Raw genomic sequence first — 19,310 nt, 5'->3', positions numbered from 1 at the left:
AAGGAGTTTGCTTTATGCACCAATATAGGGTTTAAATATGAGAGATTTTTTGAAAACGGATTCAATTTTCATTAGGGCTGGGCGATATGGAGAAAATCAAATATCACAATATTTTTAACCAAATACCTCGATATCGATACCGCAACGATATTGTAGTGTTGACTATTGGTGCTTTCACAAAATATTTACACAATGAGATTTTTGATAAATAATCATCAGCAATGTGGATATAATGACTAAGTGGGTAAAGGCAAATAATAGAACAGTTACAACAGTCTGGTAAGTTCAGAAAATGACATCACTTTACTGTAATGCAGCCTTTATAACCAGGAAAAGACAACACTTATGCCATATCACGATATTACGATATCCAAAATCTAAGACGGTATCTGGTCTCATATCACAATATCGATATAATATTGATATATTGCCCAGCTCTAATTTTCATTGAATGTGTCTGTAGTTGTTGTTTTGCATCAAATTTTAGTATTTGATTAGTTTTAGTTTTTCATGCCTGTCTCTATGACGTGTAAGGTTAAACAGCCAATCGCAAACATTATTAGATCTTGGTAGAAGCATGCTGCATGCTTATTGGCTCTCTGACGCTGATGAGATTTACTCCTTTGGTATTGAAATTTGATATTGAATGACGCGGAATTTTTTGATACTCGATACTAAAGCAATTCTGTCGGTGCCTAAGAAGTATTGAATTCGGTACCCAGCCAGTAATATTATTCTACAATAATTATTCATCACATCTCGGGCTGATTTAACTGTTGTTACATGTAGTGAAAAATTCCCCATAGCCCAAATTGATGTCTTTAAATTAGGGATTGACCGATACTGGTTTTTCAAGGCCGATACCAATACAGATTATTAGTAGTTAATGAAACCGATAACCGATATTTGGAACCAATATGCATTTACAGTGAAAATGAAAATCTTCAAGTCAAAATTAAGATTTTGGAATGTTACACACTACAACACAAAGCTGTTTAGATGCTTTAAGCAATTATTTGATAAATTAGAAACTTTCAACATAAAGCCCAGTAACAGATAGTCAGTGTTGTGGGCGGGACATTAAAGGACATCTTGGAAAACAGTCATGAGCAGTCGAATCACGAACGCCGTGTTTGAGCTATGTTACTGGTTACTGGTTGCACAGCGTTCGTCGTTCGACTGCTCATGACTGTTTTCCAAGATGGCGCCGGCATGTAAACATGAACGCTACTGTCTTTATAATCTCTATCTTTTTAATAAACTAACTGTACACTTACAAAGTTCTCAATGCTTCGGTCTACATGTAGGGACCCTCATTATGCTACCATTGAAGCGTGGTGCTATTTTGAGCCTTGTTAGTGGTATAAAATAGCGATTTACCATCTGCCCCGAAAGCTAGCTCTAGCAGCTAACCACCGGGTTTGCCGTAGCTTGTTTAAAGCTAGAGACACATTCGATTAGCATGAAAACATATCCCAGATAACGTTCGACTTGGTACACATTTGTTATTAACCCCTTGGTTCATTTTGCACCGGAATTGTCCTTTAAGTCAGACTCAGTGGTGAGTGAAACCGAAGCAGAGGGACAGACACAGAGCTGTAGCCGAGCCAAAGTAGCGCACTTTTTAATGAATTAACTTTATCGGTTATCAGGCAAATAAAACGCTGATACAGATCATCTGCAAACTGCCAAAAACGACCCGATAATCGGTCTATCCCTACTTTTAAAATGCTTGTTTTGTCCGAACGACCAACCAAAACCCAAAGATTTTCGGTTAACATTCATATAAAAGCAAATGCTGACTTTTGAGAGGCTGAAACCAGCAAACGTTTGGCATTTTTCCACAATAAATTACTTCAATTTCAATCAATTATTAAAAATGTGATTTTGCTGTTAATCAGCATTGACCTACTGATTTATCAGTTTGTTTGTGTACTAACTTAACAATGGGACACTAAAACAGTCCCAATTTCTACATAACAACGTATTTATGGTTGCTGAATGCAGTCTAATGATCCTATTGGAATCTTCCAATAGAATAAAAACCAGAATAGAAAGAAGATGCTTTTCTTGTAATCTACAATAAACATCCAGTTTCAACGCCACATATCAACAGTTCTGTAGTTTCACCTGTCTCCACCTGCTGCAGAGGGATCATGGAAATTCTCTTTTAATCTAACCCAAACATGTTTAATGTTGTGAGTAATTCCCTTTAGCTCGCAGACAGACTGGCATTACATTGTTAGAAACTCTGCAGCTGGTGTGTGTGTGTGTGTGTGTGTGTGTGTGTGTGTGTGTGTGTGTGTATGCTGCATTGGCACTTTGTCTTTCCAGCAGTGTGTGTTTTCCATATAAGGGGGTGTGTGCCTTCAAAGCCTCCCTGGATTGTGGTGTGTGTGGTTTTTAATAGACATAGAGGAAGTCTGTACTATGCCCATGTAAGCACACACTACACTGGAGATTTGAATTCAGTCTGAAGACTCTGCATTGGCACTCACATACTGTACACATACAGACAGAAGATGTAAAGCATCAGGACAGACTTTAGAGCTGTTGCGTCCCGTTTTATACATGTAGATCATCACTTGTTTTAAGGTTTAAAATTAAATAACTTTACGAGGATGTAGCTTTCTAGCTTCATGGCCTGTGTTGTTTTGTTGACACACAACAAAATCTGGGTTAGTCGAAAGAAGAGCTCACTAGTAAACGGATGAAGACAAATGCTTTAGTCATCATACTGTATGTAAATGTGGATTAAGGCTGCAACTGATGTTTTTTTTTTTATTTAAATTTAGTACATGATATGTGAAAAAAAGGCAAGTCTCCAGAGGCCAACATATAATGTTTCCTTATTTTGCCGCAAAATGGTTTAATTAATAATGATGAGATAGAGAAAATGCGGGCATTGGGTCAACAGTGCCCGCCCTGGACGAGCCTCCGTGCCCGAACTCGGATTAGCTAAATGTAATTGATATTACACGCACACACAGTGCTGCCAACTTGGCGGCTTTCTTGCTTAGCGACTTTTCAGACTCTTTTTGCGTCTTGCTGAGAGAAATAGAGGCTAACCCCCCCTGGACCCCCTTACAGAGGTCCGGTCTAAGCCTGTTTATGTAATGTTGACGTGGATGACTCTGCTGGGACCGAAATTGCGTCCACATCTTTGCATCGCCCCAGAATTTTTTTCTTTTCACTAGCAGTCAGGGTGGGGATATTATGTTTGTCTATGTTCCACTTTTTTCCTGAAAACCATGCATCTGTATTACATTTTAATTAGGGCTGTCAGCATTAACGCGTTAATCGCGATGCGATTAAGGATCGAGCATAATGCGTTAATTTTTTTTAATCGTATTAATCTCATGCCGCCATTTATTAATTTATTTTCACTTCACTCGGCTTTGCGTCGTGCCTAACAGGCTACTATTTTGCCGTACTTCCTTGTAACACATCCTGCTACTGCAGGAATAGCAGTGCGGATTTCGGTGCCTTATTCCGGTGCCACTGATATGTCTGCACTTCTCTCTGATGCTCTGAAACAGACGTTACAGGAAACAGAAACATCACTGCACGTGACGCTAGTTAACACTATACTCGACAGCAGCTAACGTTAGCCTACCGCTAGCTAGTAGCTGGATTAAACACGGTTACAATACTGACAGCTAACGCTAAACGGTGTAAAGTGTGACTGTATTTCACTGTAGAGGATTCCGACACCGGGATGTAACAATCTGCAGCTGCTGTTGTCGGAAAAACACAGACGGTGCGTTCAATGAAACTGGTAATTTACAGGCTCGTGTTGCATTCAAAGTTGTTGTTAAATTCAAATGTGTGACTAGATTAAATATATAATAAACAAATACAAATCTTAAAATCAAGTTCATAAAGTCACTTTCTTTGCATTCATTTGATTCCCAATCATGATACACTGGTAAGAATGGCTTTCCATTGTTAATATGGACTTAAAAACAGTTCTGAAATGCAAAATAATACAATTTTAATCATGTGATAAAACATGCGATTAATCGCAATTAACTATAGAAATTCAACGATTAATCACGATTAAGAAAATGTAATTGTTTGACAGCCCTAATTTTAATTGGCTCTAAGATCAGTGGACGGGCTCTTTACAACTGACTGTGTAACATTTTGGGCTTTGTCGTGTGACCTAAATTATAGTTTTACATGTGATGCAGCTGCTGTAAGATAATTACAATCGTGTAAGCGTGCTTGGAAGTGTTGATTTTTGGTTGTTAAAGCTCACATGCAGATGTTTGTCTCTCTGTGCTGTACGTGTGTTTGTCTATTGTCTCTATCTAGAACTTTCTCTATCAGCTAACCTCTGTTTATGACCTTCCCCACCCTCTACAGTTATTTATGCATCAACGCAGTGTCGACTGCTGAGTCCTCACATACAGTAAAGCCTCTTGTGCAGCTGACTTGACAAACACATGTGTGCATAGCCTACATATCGCACACATCACAAGCTGTTTGAATCAGTTGTTCACACTATTCAAGTTCACATGGCCTCCGCTCAGTTGAACAAATCACTGTTTTAGCCTTTTCTTTCTTGCATTTGTGAGTTTCCTGCAGGAGATTTCCATGTTTTGTCTAAAGTTAGAAGTCAGTCACACAGCATGGGAACCATGCTGATTAGAAAAGTGTTTTTGTCATGTGCTGACCCTCCAGCAGTGAGGGCCTTTTTTACACTTTGAAAGTCTGAGATGATTTTTGGGGAAAAGGAGGCATTTTACTGGTTGCTAATACAGTCTTGCCGCAATGCTTTGATAAAAGGTATATTTTCCAATAAGAAGCCACCAGAAAAAGTGAGAATTGTACAGTATGTTGTGCCTGATTCTCAGTGCATGTATTAAGTCATCTCCTCACTCCTTATTATCATATAAGTAGGCTGGGTCACATGAAAGAATACCACAACACTCTATTTTTCCCTAAAGCCCGGTTAAACAACATGAAGAAGCTATATATAAATGAAAAAACTGATTGATTTGGGAAAGGAAGAACTCTACTTGTGCACTCGTCCATGTGTCCTGCTGCTATTGTCTAAACAGATTGTATTGTTTTAATGATCTTAGTTGACTTGTTACTTATCGTGTCATGTTTCATCCCTCTTTCTCTCTCTCTCTCTCTCTCTCTCTCTCTCTCTCTCTCTCTCTCTCTCTCTCTCGCTCTCTCTCTCTTATTTGTCAGGATGTGGAGAAGGAGAGAGAATTGCGGACGGAGTTCAGCAGGGAGGAAATCAGGCAGAAGATCGAGCAGTACAACATGCTGACCAAAGACCACCTTAAAATGACACTTGTGAGTCACACACACACACACACACACACACACACACACACACACACACACACACACACACTGGCTGAGTCAGTGAGTTGTATGTATTTGGCTTGGAGCTTGCTTCTCCTTTAAAAACGGATGAGCTGTTGTACGAGGCACTCTTTTACTGACACTGGATCCTGTAGATATTCTGTATGCAGCTGCCACTACCATTAGACTGCAATATGACATTTACCACAGTGCCGAATCAGCCGTTTCACTCACTCAATTCAGGATGTTTTCATTGCTCTGATATAACAATATGTATGTTGCTTTATAATATTTGTTTATGTTTGTCTTGTGTTGGACCCATGGAAGAATGGAATTATATGAATTATACCTGTGTTTTAATTTAAACAGCCTTGATATCCAGTGGTGGATGAAGTAATTGATCCTTTCCTTAAATAAAAGTATATAAATACTGCAGTCCAACTTAAAGAATGAATTCAAAATGTTACTTAAGTAAAAGTATTATCAGCAAAATGAACTTAAAAGTATCCAAAGTAAAAGTACTCGTAATGCAGAATGGTGTTTTACAATTATAGAACATTATATTGTTCTGTTTTTATCACAGAGCCAATTTTAGATACTTGGTTTGCTACTGAATAGATTATTAGTACAGTACTGCATCATATCATATATCATATGTTTTTTTTTATGTAAAAAGTAACTATAGGTATCAAATAAATGTAAGGGAGTTGAAGTATTAAGTATGTTAAAATTGACCTTAATTACAGTACTTGGTACGTAAATCTACTTAGTTATTTCCACCACTGCTGATATGTTATATTATCTATGTTAGATGTAGAGTCACCAAAGAAATGAGTTTATCCACCAATTCAACACATACACCAGAAACACACACACAACAATAGATGGAGCATAGATTCTGTCATTGCAGCCAAAGTTACAGATTATGTACCAATTTAGCGTCAGCTACAGTAATGGGATATTAAACCAGCTCATACCATGACACCAGATGACAACAGGAGTTACTTTTGTTTTTGGGCATTTTTAGGCCTTTATTGACAGGACAGCTGAAGAAATGAAAGGGGAGAGAGAGAGAGAGAGAGAGAGAGAGAGAGAGAGAGAGAGAGAGAGGGGGGGAATGACATGCAGCAAAGGGCCGCAGGACGGAGTCGAACCCGGGCCCGCTGCGTCGAGGAGTAAACGTCCTCTATATATGGGCGCCCACTCTACCAACTGAGCTATCCGGGCACCCAGGAGTTACTTTTTAAACCCTAAACTGGACCTGCTGGAATAAATTGTCCATGTTGCCTCCAAAAAAGAGATTGAAAGTTCATTCTTGACCCTGGAAACTGAAAATCTCACTACAAAGTCCAGTGGTAACTGTAAACTTAATTGAGTCCTTAAAATGTTTTGAAAAATGTAAATTTGAATATCTGCAAGCCCATGCAATTGGGCAAACTTGATCTGCTGAGAAATTGTGTGATATGATTGAAAAATCTACAGAACAGCTGCTTGTTAAATGATTTTTCAAGTCACAAACTTTTCATCTCAAGTCTTTGCTGTAATCTTGTGTGTTCCTGAATAAATACGCCTTACTGTAATTAACTACCTATTCTAAAAAAAAACCTGTTAATATAAATTGCAGCTGTGATGTCCAAACCCTTAAAGTCCTGCTGGCTTTTAATCTCAACATTTAAAGGTGTGCTGCTGTTTCAACATCCGCAATGCCGTCCTCCAGCTCCCAGCATTCCTCAGCAGTCACATCAGAGTGATGTGATGTTATTCCTGCTATTGTTCTCCCCCACACTGTTTCCCTTGGCAGCGTGAAAGGTGTCTATAGTTGTATTCAAAACCATGACGCACCATAACCATGTTGAATCTAGTAAAAATGAAGTATTTGGGGCGAAGCAGAGGATTTGTATTGTGGGATATCTACCAGATAAGAAAATGTAGATATTTTGAAAATGATAGTACACGATACAATAATCATATGGATTGCATGCATTTTGTATACATGGAAAGTTGGGGGATTCAAATTGTTCCTGGGGAAGTCAGTAAAAACCAGAGAAATAAATTCATGACAAGAAGATATTTTGCAGCTTGTTTCAAGCTTGAATTAGCTCAGGTGTGGGGACAATAAATGAATCGAGTCAGCAGGTAGTTGAGTAAAAAAGGAAGAGGAAAGAGCAGTGATAAGTCTGAAACCTGCTGCTCAACACCTGTTAGACCTGATAGTATCACTATGTAAAGTATGCAGACATGTAGTCTTTTCCAACACCTTTATTTCTTATTCTGTCTTTCCTTCTTTCTTATCACTTCATCTGTGATGCAGATGCATGTCTCCCTTTGTCACCCTGTCTAGTTTCAGCCTGTGTCTTTTGACTTCTATTCATTGTGATCTCGTTTGTCGGCTTAAGACCTTCACACGCTTACAGTACATACGTTTGCACGCACAGTCCTCCAGGCCCCATATGGAGTAATGAGATTAAGATGCTCTTCCTCTGTCTGGGACCATCTGTCCTGCAGGACACACTGGGTGAACTGGTCTCTTCTGGAGAGATCATATACAGTAGCACATAGCACCATGATTTTGTGTTTTTAGTTCACTTCAGTTTGCCTGATTTGATTGTGATTGTTTTTACGTGCCACTCTGGTTTGAATGCATTTTACTTACATTTACTAACAACTACTTTTATAATCAGTTAATCAAGTCAGAAGTCATTTTTTTTCAAGAAACTTTTGCTGTTTACTGTTTTTTGTCAGGTGTGAAGATGAACATCGTTACCTTTTCAACAATTTATAACCCAAACTTTTCACTATTTTCTGTCAGTGTATAGACAAAACGAGTAACCTACTGGTCAAGAAACTAATTGGCAGATTAATAGATTATAAAAGCAATCTGCTTTAACATTTTAATCACTTTCTATCTCTGGCTGCAAAAACATTTAACACAACACATTAAAAACAACGAAAAATTAGAGAATCGGATATGGAATAACAAATCAATTACATAAACAAGTGAATGTCAAAATTGTACATGCATCTCTTAAATTAAAATGTGTACAGTATGGCCAAAGCAGCTTGTACAAGTTGTACAATGTAAGTAAATATATATATATTTTTTTTAAATAAACAAGTGTTTTTTATTATAGTAATATAACTCTCTCTCTCTCTCTCTCTCTCTCTCTCTCTCTCTCTCTCTCTCTCAGAATCCTACTGGTGTGTATACTGGTTTCATCAAGGTCCAGATGGATCTGAGGAGGCCGGTGACGGTGCGGGGAGGTCAGAGAGGAGCGGGAGGAGCACGGGGGGAGGAGGCCTTCTATCTGCCCAGAGGAGTCATCAACACCCTCCACATCAGCTCCAGTAACACAGTCAGACAGGTGGCTAACACACACACAGACACGGACGCACGCACGCACGCATGCACGCACGCACGCACATGCGTCAACACAACTTAATTAGGATCTGATGACATACGGGTTGAAGTCAGGGTTCAACAGATGCCGGCTGATGTTGAAGTTTTTATTAAATCTTCAGTGAGTTTTTCAGGTTTTTTGACATGTTGATTAACCTACAGACACAGAATTTAATGTTTCTGATTGGCCGGCAGGTGCCTGTCAACATAAGACATATCCAAGGTGAAACATTAAAATGGCATTAAAACAATATCTGAAAACACAACTTCAACTTTTACTTTATTATCCCGAAGGAAATTTGATCTGCAGCAGGCATCAAATCACAACAAGGCCGACAAACATAACATAAAATGAAAAATGAAGTAAATATAGAAAATGTAAATACATTTTAAAAATAGACAAGAAACCATATGTAAACTGACGTACTTATTGTTTAGAAAGTTCTATTGAAGCTCAGTCTAAATCATTGCAGGTAACCAGAGCAACAGTAATTTAACAGTAAATTGACCACAAACCCGCCCGTAGTAAACGGTACATGTCACACTGCAAGTGCAATAATGAACTCCAAGGTGTTCTGATATAGAATATAATGCACTCAGATGCACAGAAAAAATGCTTTAAGTTCTGTTGTTGTTTGCATGTGCCTAGTTATTTTCCCTCAAATGTTAGGTTTTTCTTGACTTAACAATATTCAAAGTTGAACTTGAGAAAAAAAACAATGTTACGTATTATTTATCAAATGTTGAATTGTTTTGTTTTTTTTAAACATTTTAAAAATTAAGAAATATTTGACCTTTTTCTAACGAAGTCCTGCCAACAAAACAGAAGAGCACAAACAAAAACACAAATACAGAAATCTCTGATAAAAAAGAGAAAGTTCTCTGCTCTTCTGCAGACCACAACAATCCGGTGCAACCAAGGCAGGACAAAAACGGTATAAAGTAACAAAAAATAGCCGGTGCAACACAGATGTCTTCTTACTTGATAGTTTTATTACTTAAGGTGCAAAACAGTGACTAACGTTTCGATGTAGAGTTACATCTTCATCAGAGTCCTTGGAGAGAATGGGCAATGAAGCCCTTAATAAGAATCAACAGGTACGCAAGGGGGGCGTGTTAGCTGCCTGAAGATACACCCATCTCAACCAAGGTGTTACACTCAGTCAGTCATTAAAGGGCGAATGCCCACACACAGTTCAAAAGTGATTAAAAACAATGTTGATAAGTAACAATGTTGATACGTAACAAATATAAAATGTTCACAATACAATGGAAATAAAAGTATATTCATCTTAAATACTATACTTTAACATATTTTGACTTTAGAGAAAGCAAGTTAAATCTCTGACTTTGGCAGAAAGTAGTGTGTTCATGTCAGACCTTATTGCTCAGTGCAAGAAGTCGATTGAGAAAATATGTTTTCGGGTGCTTTGAATAATCATTTGTTTAAGCTAACAGTAATATTACCCATCAGCCTCTATCAGATCACTAAAGATAAATAAAGGAAATTCAAAATTGGTACAGCTTGTTCAACCAGATTCAGGGTTTAACTGTCAGCTAACTATGTTTGTTCTTCTTCCTCTTCTGTGTGTGTCTGTGTGTTCAGGTGATCGTCGCCCTGCTGGGCAAGTTCACAGTCGCGGACAACCCGGCCAAATACGCCTTGTACAAACGCTATCGCAGGGAGGAGCAGGGTAAGACTGAAGCCTACTGTGTGTGTGTGTGTGTGTGTGTGTGTGTGTGTGAGAGAGATAGTCAAAGCGACAGGGCTGGAGTTTCATGCCACTCATGCCCCAAGCTTAGTATCAGATGCTTTGGCACTTACATGGTGTCGAGTCGGGCTTCAGTGTGTATTTCTGAATGCCTTGCCCTTATGTTGGGCTCTCCCCACTATCAACAGCTCACCAGGAAAACACACACACACACACACACACACACACACACACACACACACACACACACACACGCTCTATGAATTAACAGCTGTTGCAGGGTTGCTGGGTTTCAAATATTATATTTAGTGTCTCCAAGAAAAGAAAAGAGTTTATGGGCCTTATACTTTAAAACAAGACCTTGTACACTTATTCAATGTGTGTGACTTGTTTTTATATCTTGTTTGAAGTCTGTGAAACATTTTGCCCCCAAACTTCTATAGAGTTTTTTATTTTTCTGTTTACTGCTGTCATCCTGTATAAGCTTCTGGTCTTTTTTTTACCTCATTACTGGAGACATACAGAAAGACTGCTAATGAATGACAGTGTCTAGACAGGCGTCTGACAACAAATGTACTGTATGTGTAGACTTTGTGTGTACATGAGCTCATATATAAACCTCCCAGACAAAAGCTTTCATTTGAGTAATAAAAAACAAGTTGTTGGGTTCTGGTGCTGCTCTTTCATTAGAAGTGTTGGCTGAACTTTGGTGTAGAAATGGCCTTCAGTTTCAGGACAAAAGAAACTGACTGACTCCAGTTAAGGTTGGATATCTGCCTGAAGGAAAAAAGAAAATATACACTCTGTTTGTTCTAAGACCTGTTTGAGATAACAGTTGCCTGGATCAGTGGCTTTGGTCTCTTAAAGGAATAGATGTTTAATTTGTAAAAAATCCAAAATGTAAGAACTGGGGATTACGGGCTGGACTATTTCTTGGATCAGGTGCAGTGATTTCCTGGAGTTTACCATGTTATTTACTGAGCTTTAAATGGTGCAGAAAACAGAGCCAGGCTAGCTGTTTCCCTCTGTTTCCAGTGTTTATGCTAAGCTAAGCTACACTGGCTTTAGCTTCATATTTAACAGTGTGGTATCGATCTTCTTATCTTAAAATACGCTTACTTGTTTTCTTGCTGAGTTAGATGAGACGACTGACACCACTCTTATATCTGCTCTCATATCGCTATAAAACTTTTGTTCAATTATCAATATCGGGAGCGGCCCTAAAAGTCCAGTGTTGTTGGTTTTCTGTTTGCTGTAACGCCGGTTCAACAACATGGTTCACTCTCTGTTTTTGTAAATGACTGTGGTCATAAAGTGCCGCACCCATCCTTTCATCCTCTGCCATGCCTGTTTATATGCACACACAGTGCAAAATGCAACTGCAGCAACCGCAGTGGTGCCTGCATGCATGTGGCTTAAAGGACCGCACATAATGTACGGCCTAAATTAATGTGTGTGTGTGTGTGTGTGTGTGTCCCCTGTAGTGTATGTGTGTAAGCTGGCGGATGGCGAGCAGCCGTTGTTTCTCCGTCTGGTGGCGGGACCCGAAGACGACACACTCAGCTTCGTACTGAGAGAACAGCAGACTGGAGAAGTCATGGTAAAACTACACCTCTATCTGCCTCTTCAGTATCTCCCCGTCTTCTGAAATGCAATTTACAGCTAAATATGTACTCCTATTATTTCTCTTTCTTCTCCTCTTTGTCTGTGCTCCCTTCATTCTCCTTTTTCCCTGCTTCTCTTCATCCTTCTCTTATTCTCTTTCCATTAGTTAGTGGTAAGTCTTGTCCCCAATCTCTTGTTCCCCCTCTCGTTCCCTCCTTTTAACTTTTTCCTTTTACATCTTTTTATGGCCAATTTCTGACAGGAAAAGGTAGGAAAAAAAGAGAAAAGATGATAAACTAAAAATGATTAAATAAGCAGTCAAAGCTTTGACTTCCTGAACATTTTGAGATAATAAATCATTGCGATAGTAAACAAATTTCACAATTTTGATTTCCCATAATTGTGTCGTAGTCATCATTTATGAGATAGTAAGTCAAAAGTACATTAACTTTCCATGTTTGTTTTTTTTTTCCTTTGACTGGTTTTCTACCCATCCTTTGCTTCTTCTTTGTCTTCTTTTAATTTTCTGTAATCCTTTCTACTCTTCTTCCTCTCTGCCCGGTAATCTTGACCCCAAAACTTCCTCCTCCTCTTCATTTTACTTTTCCTCCTTTTTCTTTCCTACCTTCTCTTCGTTCATCCATCTTTCTTTTTGTCTACTGCTTTTTCCTTCCCTCCTCCTTCCTCTGTTCATCTTTCTCAACCCTCCTACTCTTACCTCTTCATTGTCCTCCTCTTCCTCCCATTCCCTTTTTCTTCTGTCTCCTCTTCACCCTCTTTTTCTTTTTCTCTTCCTCCCAACTTTTTCTTCCTTTGCTTCATCTACATATACAGTAACAACTAAACAGTCAAGTACCATCCATAAAAATATACTTCAGTCATCCAAAAGAAACAAACTAAATGCAGTTTTTCTGCTCCTCCTTTTCAGTGGGATGCATTCTCCATCCCCGAGTTGCGGAACTTCCTGCGGATCCTCGACAAGGAGGAGGATGAGCAGAAGGAGGCGGTGATTCGCCGCTACCAGGCCTACCGCCAGAGACTGCTGGAGGCGCAGAGGGAGGTCAGAGGGCCCTCTTAGAGGATGAACCTCCATGAAACAGGACTAATGCCCCCTAGAGGATGGAGGAGGTGGATTTCTTTTTTTACCTCCTCAGAGGAGAAAAATAGTGTAAATTTTGATGGAGAGAGGGATGTGAACGTAAAATGAGAAGAGAGGATCCAACGCCTGGAAGAAGTGATGATACAGACAGAAAGAGGGATGATATAAAAAAGACAAATAAAGAAAATAAACTGACAGACTTGGGCAAGCAAAGGATCAACGGACAAAATCCGGATGCTGGAGTTTGATCCAGCCCGGATTAAAGAATTCAAACTGCTGCCTGCTCACACCAAAGATTCACTTAATTGTGCCATATTCATTCATCCTCTCTCCCTCTCTCCGTCCATCCCTCTCCTCTTCTTTTTTCTCTCACTCTGTCCTGCTGTCACATAATTTATCTGATTCCTCTACCTTTCCCCTCTTTATCCTTTTTAAACTTGTGAAAGACTCAAAGCCATATGTTGAGTCAGAGTTTTATTTAATTTTGTTTGTTTTAAAGGTCTGTACATATTTTTTTTTTTATTTATATGGGTGAAGCTTTTTATTGTTTTGTTATCTTGAAACAAAAAAAGTCTTATTTTAGTTTTTTGTACAGAGGCGGAGCACCAATCTGGTTGTTGACACAGACACGGAGAATAGTTAATCCAGACTGCTACTACAAGTAAATACACAACATGAGCATCAGCTGTGGCTACATGACAGGAATACCAGATCATTTAGAGAAGACCCTGGAGGTAATGAAGTCTTCATTATCTTTGCGTTTTGCTTTAATTACCCTGAAAGTTGAGAAATATTTCCGACATGAGAAAGGAACAAGTAGCCTGAATGCAGGTATGGAGTCTCAAGTGTGCCAAATTGTGTTTAATTATACTTTTTTTTTTTTTTTTGCTTTATTTATTATTGTTTTTAATAGAACATAAAGATGGCAAAATAAACAATAAAATAACAGAACAGACAAGGTCACCAGGGACAACACGACTTTTAAAATTGATTTAGCAAGTCCATTATAAATAATCAAATAGTTTTGAAGGAACTTTTCATTATAATTTTTCAGGATGCATATATGCCATCGTCCATTTCATATCTTCGAAGCAAATAAGCACCAAAATGTGACAATCATCGTCCTGCTTTTATCATCTTTTACGTATACAATATAGAAACTAAAATAAAGTGTATATATATTTACTTCTATTTTATTTTGTATGCATAATTATATTGCAATTTTAAATATTCAATTAATAATTGCTATAGTCTATTATTATTTTTATTATTATTGGCACATTTCAGACTCCATAGTAGTTGGCCTGAAACTGAATGTTGTAGACAGAGGTAGAGAAATAAAGAGGTTAGGTTTCATGTGACTGAAAACAGACGGACACAAACTCTACTGACTCATAATCGAAGAGGAACGGTTTCTACGGAAAGACTAAAACGATAGTGTCAAATAGAAGCTTGTGAGCGCAGGGAGAAATTTAATTTTGGTTGATTGTTTTGGTGAGTGAAGATGAGTGAGGATGATGAAGATTAACTGGTTGGATTTGAAGCCTTTGGTTGCGTTTTCACACCACCAGCAGAGTTTGGATGGACCCCTGACCTTTGTATGGTCAGAGGAGGGAGAAGTGAGATTGACCGGTTTCTGGAAGTTGACCAAGTAGTTTAGAGGAAGTAGACGAGAAAACAATAGATGGAGGAAGGAAGGAAAAAATACAGAAGACATGAGAAAGACTGCCATAAAAGCAGTGTGACCATAACCTTGTAGGAGAGTGACCGGATTATCCTAGAACAAGTCACCGTGATTAACTGCTTGTTCATTTTTTTGCATTAATGAAAGCTCCTGTAATCCACAGCTGAGAGAAAAGGAGGCCTGGAAGTGCTGATAGCTGCAGAAAACAGAGGAGGATAGAAAAACTGGCTGCATTGTGTCTCCTGTCTATCTGTCTGCAGGCATTCATTTAAAAACGCCTGTGTTTTTGTGCTCTTATCTCAAGTTAAAACGTGCAGCCTTGACTTCCTTGTCAACCTGCTGTTTCAGCTTTTTTTTCTGGTGGATAAAATATTAAAAGAGGGAAACAAGGAAAGAAAGAAAGGATGATAGTATTAAGAATATGAATGAAAGATATGCATCAGCAAGTGCAAAAGAAGGTATAAAAGTGTAGGCATTTTTGTGCAGTAAGGGTTCATGAAAGTAAGTAAATAGCTGCCTTAAATATATATATGCTATGTCGTCTTAAATATATGCAGCGTATCATTTATGGCTTAGAGACCAAAGAGGCTTTTTTTTCTCAATGTAGTTTTGTAGAAAAATCTGTTTGTTTTTTTGCTTTTTGAATCAGCAGTAATTCAGATATTTGAGGAAACAACAAATAAGTAGAGATAAATCACAAAGACAATAATTTGGACAAACTACAGATCAGATTAAAATGTATCATTAGTCATTGTTTGAGCTGCAGGTACTGAATGAAGTACAATACCACCAACTAGTGGACAAATACTGCTACTATTCTCTCATTTCTGTGTCAAACTATCTTATAGATTTATTTTTTTGTTATAACCAAAGGTATTTTTGTTGTGTTGCCTGGAGCAAAAAATATTAGAGCCCTCTTCCTACTGAAGGGAAAACGCATATATAGTTTAGAGTTTTATTTAAAGGGTTTTAACCTTCGTTTATGCTACTATCAAACACTGGGTTAATGCTATGGAAGCAAATAAAAGAAGGTCTGAAAAATTTGAATCTTACAAGCAGCTGAATGCCTAATGTGGTTTTAATTCCCCTCTTTTACATTCCCAGCAAGTCATTTCAAGTTGTGCTATACTGTAAAAACTTAATTTTAGGGTTCACAAATTCCGATAGAAAATGTAAGTGTATAAAAAACTATTTAAAAAAACAACAACACAATATTCAAGTTGTCATTTTCCGGATCTAAAAATTAAAATCAAGTCATAAAATCAAGTCGCTTAAACTGGTCTATATCAGACACCAAAATTTAAACTAAAACATTTGGGCAAAGAATTAGCAAAACTTGAATTTAACAACTGGATATTTCAAACAACTCCCATAAATTAGCCGTTCAGTCGCTTATAAAGCTCAAACTATTTTGGCCTTTTTTTGCTTCCCTATAATATAATTAAAAATGATACGAAAGTCTGCATGAAAACAGTCAATTAATCTTAAAGCCATGTTGTTGTTTGTGTGTCTGATAAACAATGTTAGCTGTTAAAACACATCAAAGACTGGTCGTATCAAAATATTTCGGGCACTTTAACTTTGAATTCAGGAAAGACGGGTTTTTTTGATTTTTCTTTTTTCTCCTGTTTAAACTACCGCCATGACATTCTGACTTAATCTTAACATCATATAAACTATAATCTATTTTGAAAGATCTTGTTAGGCTCCACTCATAATTATGTTTTTTTTTTTTTTAACAAATGGAAGTACAGTGTGACAGAAGTTAGGTATTTTAAGCTCTTTTGTTTTTTTGTCTCAACGAGCTTCCGTATACTTTGAGTTTAGCTGTAGACTGTGAAACGTTTTGTTGAATCCTGCATGTGTTCCCGTTTGTCTCTTTGTATACATACATGCTTACTGTACACACTACTGGGTATGCTCCACATTAAAGCATGCGTTGTCATAGATAAAACAGGGTCAGGCGGCATTTGGAAATACATTTTTGGAGTGACAATGATTGAAAACATAATGTTTTTCAAATGCTGTCAGATCTGCTCGGAATATAAATTAGGCTTTATTATGAAAAGCTTTTGGGCCAGTAGTGTTAATGAATGAAGAGTTGATATATGACACCTGGTATGTATTCAGATATCTTGTTTTAAGGCTGTTCAATCGTGTCAAAATATTCAGATGGTTTATCGTATCTAGTTTCTCCTCCAATTGTCATGTTACACCACATAATGCTGATTGTTTAATTGCTGATGAGATGTGGTTGAAAGTTTTGGAATAACATGTTTAGTTTGTTTCCTAGAACTTCTTTTATACATTCAGTTTTGCCTCGAGCTTCAACAATTAGTCGAGATAAAGCAATTAGTCGATCATAAGACAGCTATTCTGAAACTATTTTGATCGTTTATCAAGCAAAAATACATGCCAAACATGCTTCTGTTCCAGCTTCTCAAATGTGAGGACTCACTTCTTTCTTTTGTTGTATATGTTGATAAACTGAATATGGTTGAGTTTGGGACTGTCCGCACAAAACAACCAGTTTTTAATATGTTGTCGTTGGCTCTGGAGAGTAATTATCGGCATTTTCTGCTGTTTTCTTACATGTCATAGGCATACATTTATGGGTTCCAGCCTCTCAAATGTGAGTATTTCCTGGTTTTCTTACACTTTTATGATAGTAAACTGTCAAGGTCTACTTACTTAATTTTTCCGGCGCTTTCAGTGCACTTGTGATATGATTTCTTTGACAGATTGGCTGAACTGTATAACAACAACACAGCCTACCGTATCTATAAAATATATTGCAGATATAGATATAAAGATAACACTATTTATTTTTTTAGTCTATCAGTCTGGTTTTATGGAGTCCCAAGAGTGCCCCAAAACTTTTAATTAAAGAGATTTAATAAGATTATCTTTTCAACAAAACCAGTTTTGTGCATCCCAAAATATTTAGATGTAGTCAGTGAATATAAATTTGACATATCAGCATTAAGTGGTGTAAAAGGATAATTGGAATTATACTCGATACAAGAATATTTATTTACTTTGTTGTGGTTTTATAAATCGCACATTTAGATGGCAGCTGTTCTGGAGATTTTGATCATTTTACATCTTTCATCTTCATCAGCAAAAGGAACTTTAGAAAATCTAGTTTACATTTTTTTCTGAGCACTTGAACTGTAAGTTCTTTTCATCCAAAGCTGAGGTTCAAAGTTTATTCTTATTCTAGGAAACTTAACAAAACAAACTTATGTCATGATCATTTGATAAGATCGAAAGCTCCAGAACGGCCACTACTAAATGGGCCTTGTGGTGAGTTTTCTCAGCAGCTCCTAAATTATATATCTGACCTATCCGCTTAAAGTTCCGAGGAGGTTCTAGGCTCTCAAGAACTTCTGTTTTGTGCGATCTGTGTCTAGTTTGAACATCCAGAAACTGTAATGTCAAATGCCAAAGATCTGTGTATAGCTCTTCTGCCATGTATTGATATTGTTTCCAATTATGCTGTTTTTTGTTGACTATATAGAGAACAGATCAGGTTTATCTCACATGATGAGGTCCTCGTAAGCATCCGAGCTCAGAAACACAAAGTTCACGGTTTGTTTTACACACAAAAAAAGGTCACAGGTTTTCATTTCAGACCTGAGCTGCATAATCCAAAATGATTGTCGTGTTTAGAATCGAAAGAAAGGATGAAAAGAAGATGGTTCATAATGATGACACATTCTTTCTTTTTTTTTTTCAATTCACCAATCTGTCTACTCACGATTAAAGTCAATGGAAGCTATATTTTAGTGCAAGATTTAGTTGAAGTTTGGCCTTTGAGCTCAGGTCTGAAAGCTCTGACCTTCCGCAGTGCCTTTTTTAAAGTTTGAAAGAAAAACAAAGCTGTAGGAGGAACAGAGGGTTTCATCACATCTTGCTTTTTGTTGCAGTTATCTCTGCAGGTGAAAGCAGTTAACTTGAGACAGGTTTATTTTTGTCGGTATCTTGTGGTTTCTCTTTAAATCGTTACCAAATGTGGCCTTTCCTTAACACAAGGCAGGCTGCAGCTATTAAAGGTGAAATTAAAACAAAAAAGACTTGTTTTCATGTGTTTTTTTTGTGTGCAGAATTTGCAACTTTTGTTTTCTTTTTATTTTGATTTATTCAGGTTTTTGTGACGTCGCTGCACCTCAGTCTTTTCCTCCTCCAACACTTTTTGTAGTTGAATTAAGATACTGTAAACGGAATATTTTAATATATTTGAAAAGAGCTGGAAGATTAGTCTATTCATTTATTAAATATTTGAAGACATAAACTTTCACCCTGGAAACTGTGATCTTTTTTCTGATATTATATAGACCAAAAAACAATCAGCAGATTAATGGATGTTGAAAATAATTGTTAGTTGCAGCCCTGTATTTCCCAAATGAACTAAGATTCTTACTGAATTAACATATTTAAAAACATTTGATTTACCTACAGATAAACTTAACAAAAGCCACTTATTCA

General features: G+C 37.5%; 1 protein-coding gene across 3 annotated transcripts in view; it reads left to right on the top strand.

The window, feature by feature from the left end:
* Positions 1-18,681, top strand: part of rassf3 (Ras association domain family member 3) — a 77,176-nt gene extending 58,495 nt beyond the window's left edge. For all 3 annotated transcript variants that reach the window (XM_035996260.1, XM_035996261.1, XM_031313422.2), the window contains 5 exons: positions 5,206-5,313; positions 8,514-8,687; positions 10,329-10,416; positions 11,919-12,034; positions 12,968-18,681. In XM_035996260.1, coding sequence (XP_035852153.1) covers positions 5,206-5,313; positions 8,514-8,687; positions 10,329-10,416; positions 11,919-12,034; positions 12,968-13,117 — 636 coding nt within the window. In that variant the 3' untranslated portion in view covers positions 13,118-18,681. The remainder of the gene's footprint in view (positions 1-5,205; positions 5,314-8,513; positions 8,688-10,328; positions 10,417-11,918; positions 12,035-12,967) is intronic.
* Positions 18,682-19,310: the final 629 nt, after the last annotated feature.

The sequence above is a fragment of the Sander lucioperca genome, chromosome 20, assembly GCF_008315115.2.
Source record: "Sander lucioperca isolate FBNREF2018 chromosome 20, SLUC_FBN_1.2, whole genome shotgun sequence".
Lineage (NCBI taxonomy): Eukaryota > Metazoa > Chordata > Actinopteri > Perciformes > Percidae > Sander > Sander lucioperca.
Note: the sequence above shows the minus strand (reverse complement) of the source record. Positions and strands in the feature narration are given on the sequence as shown.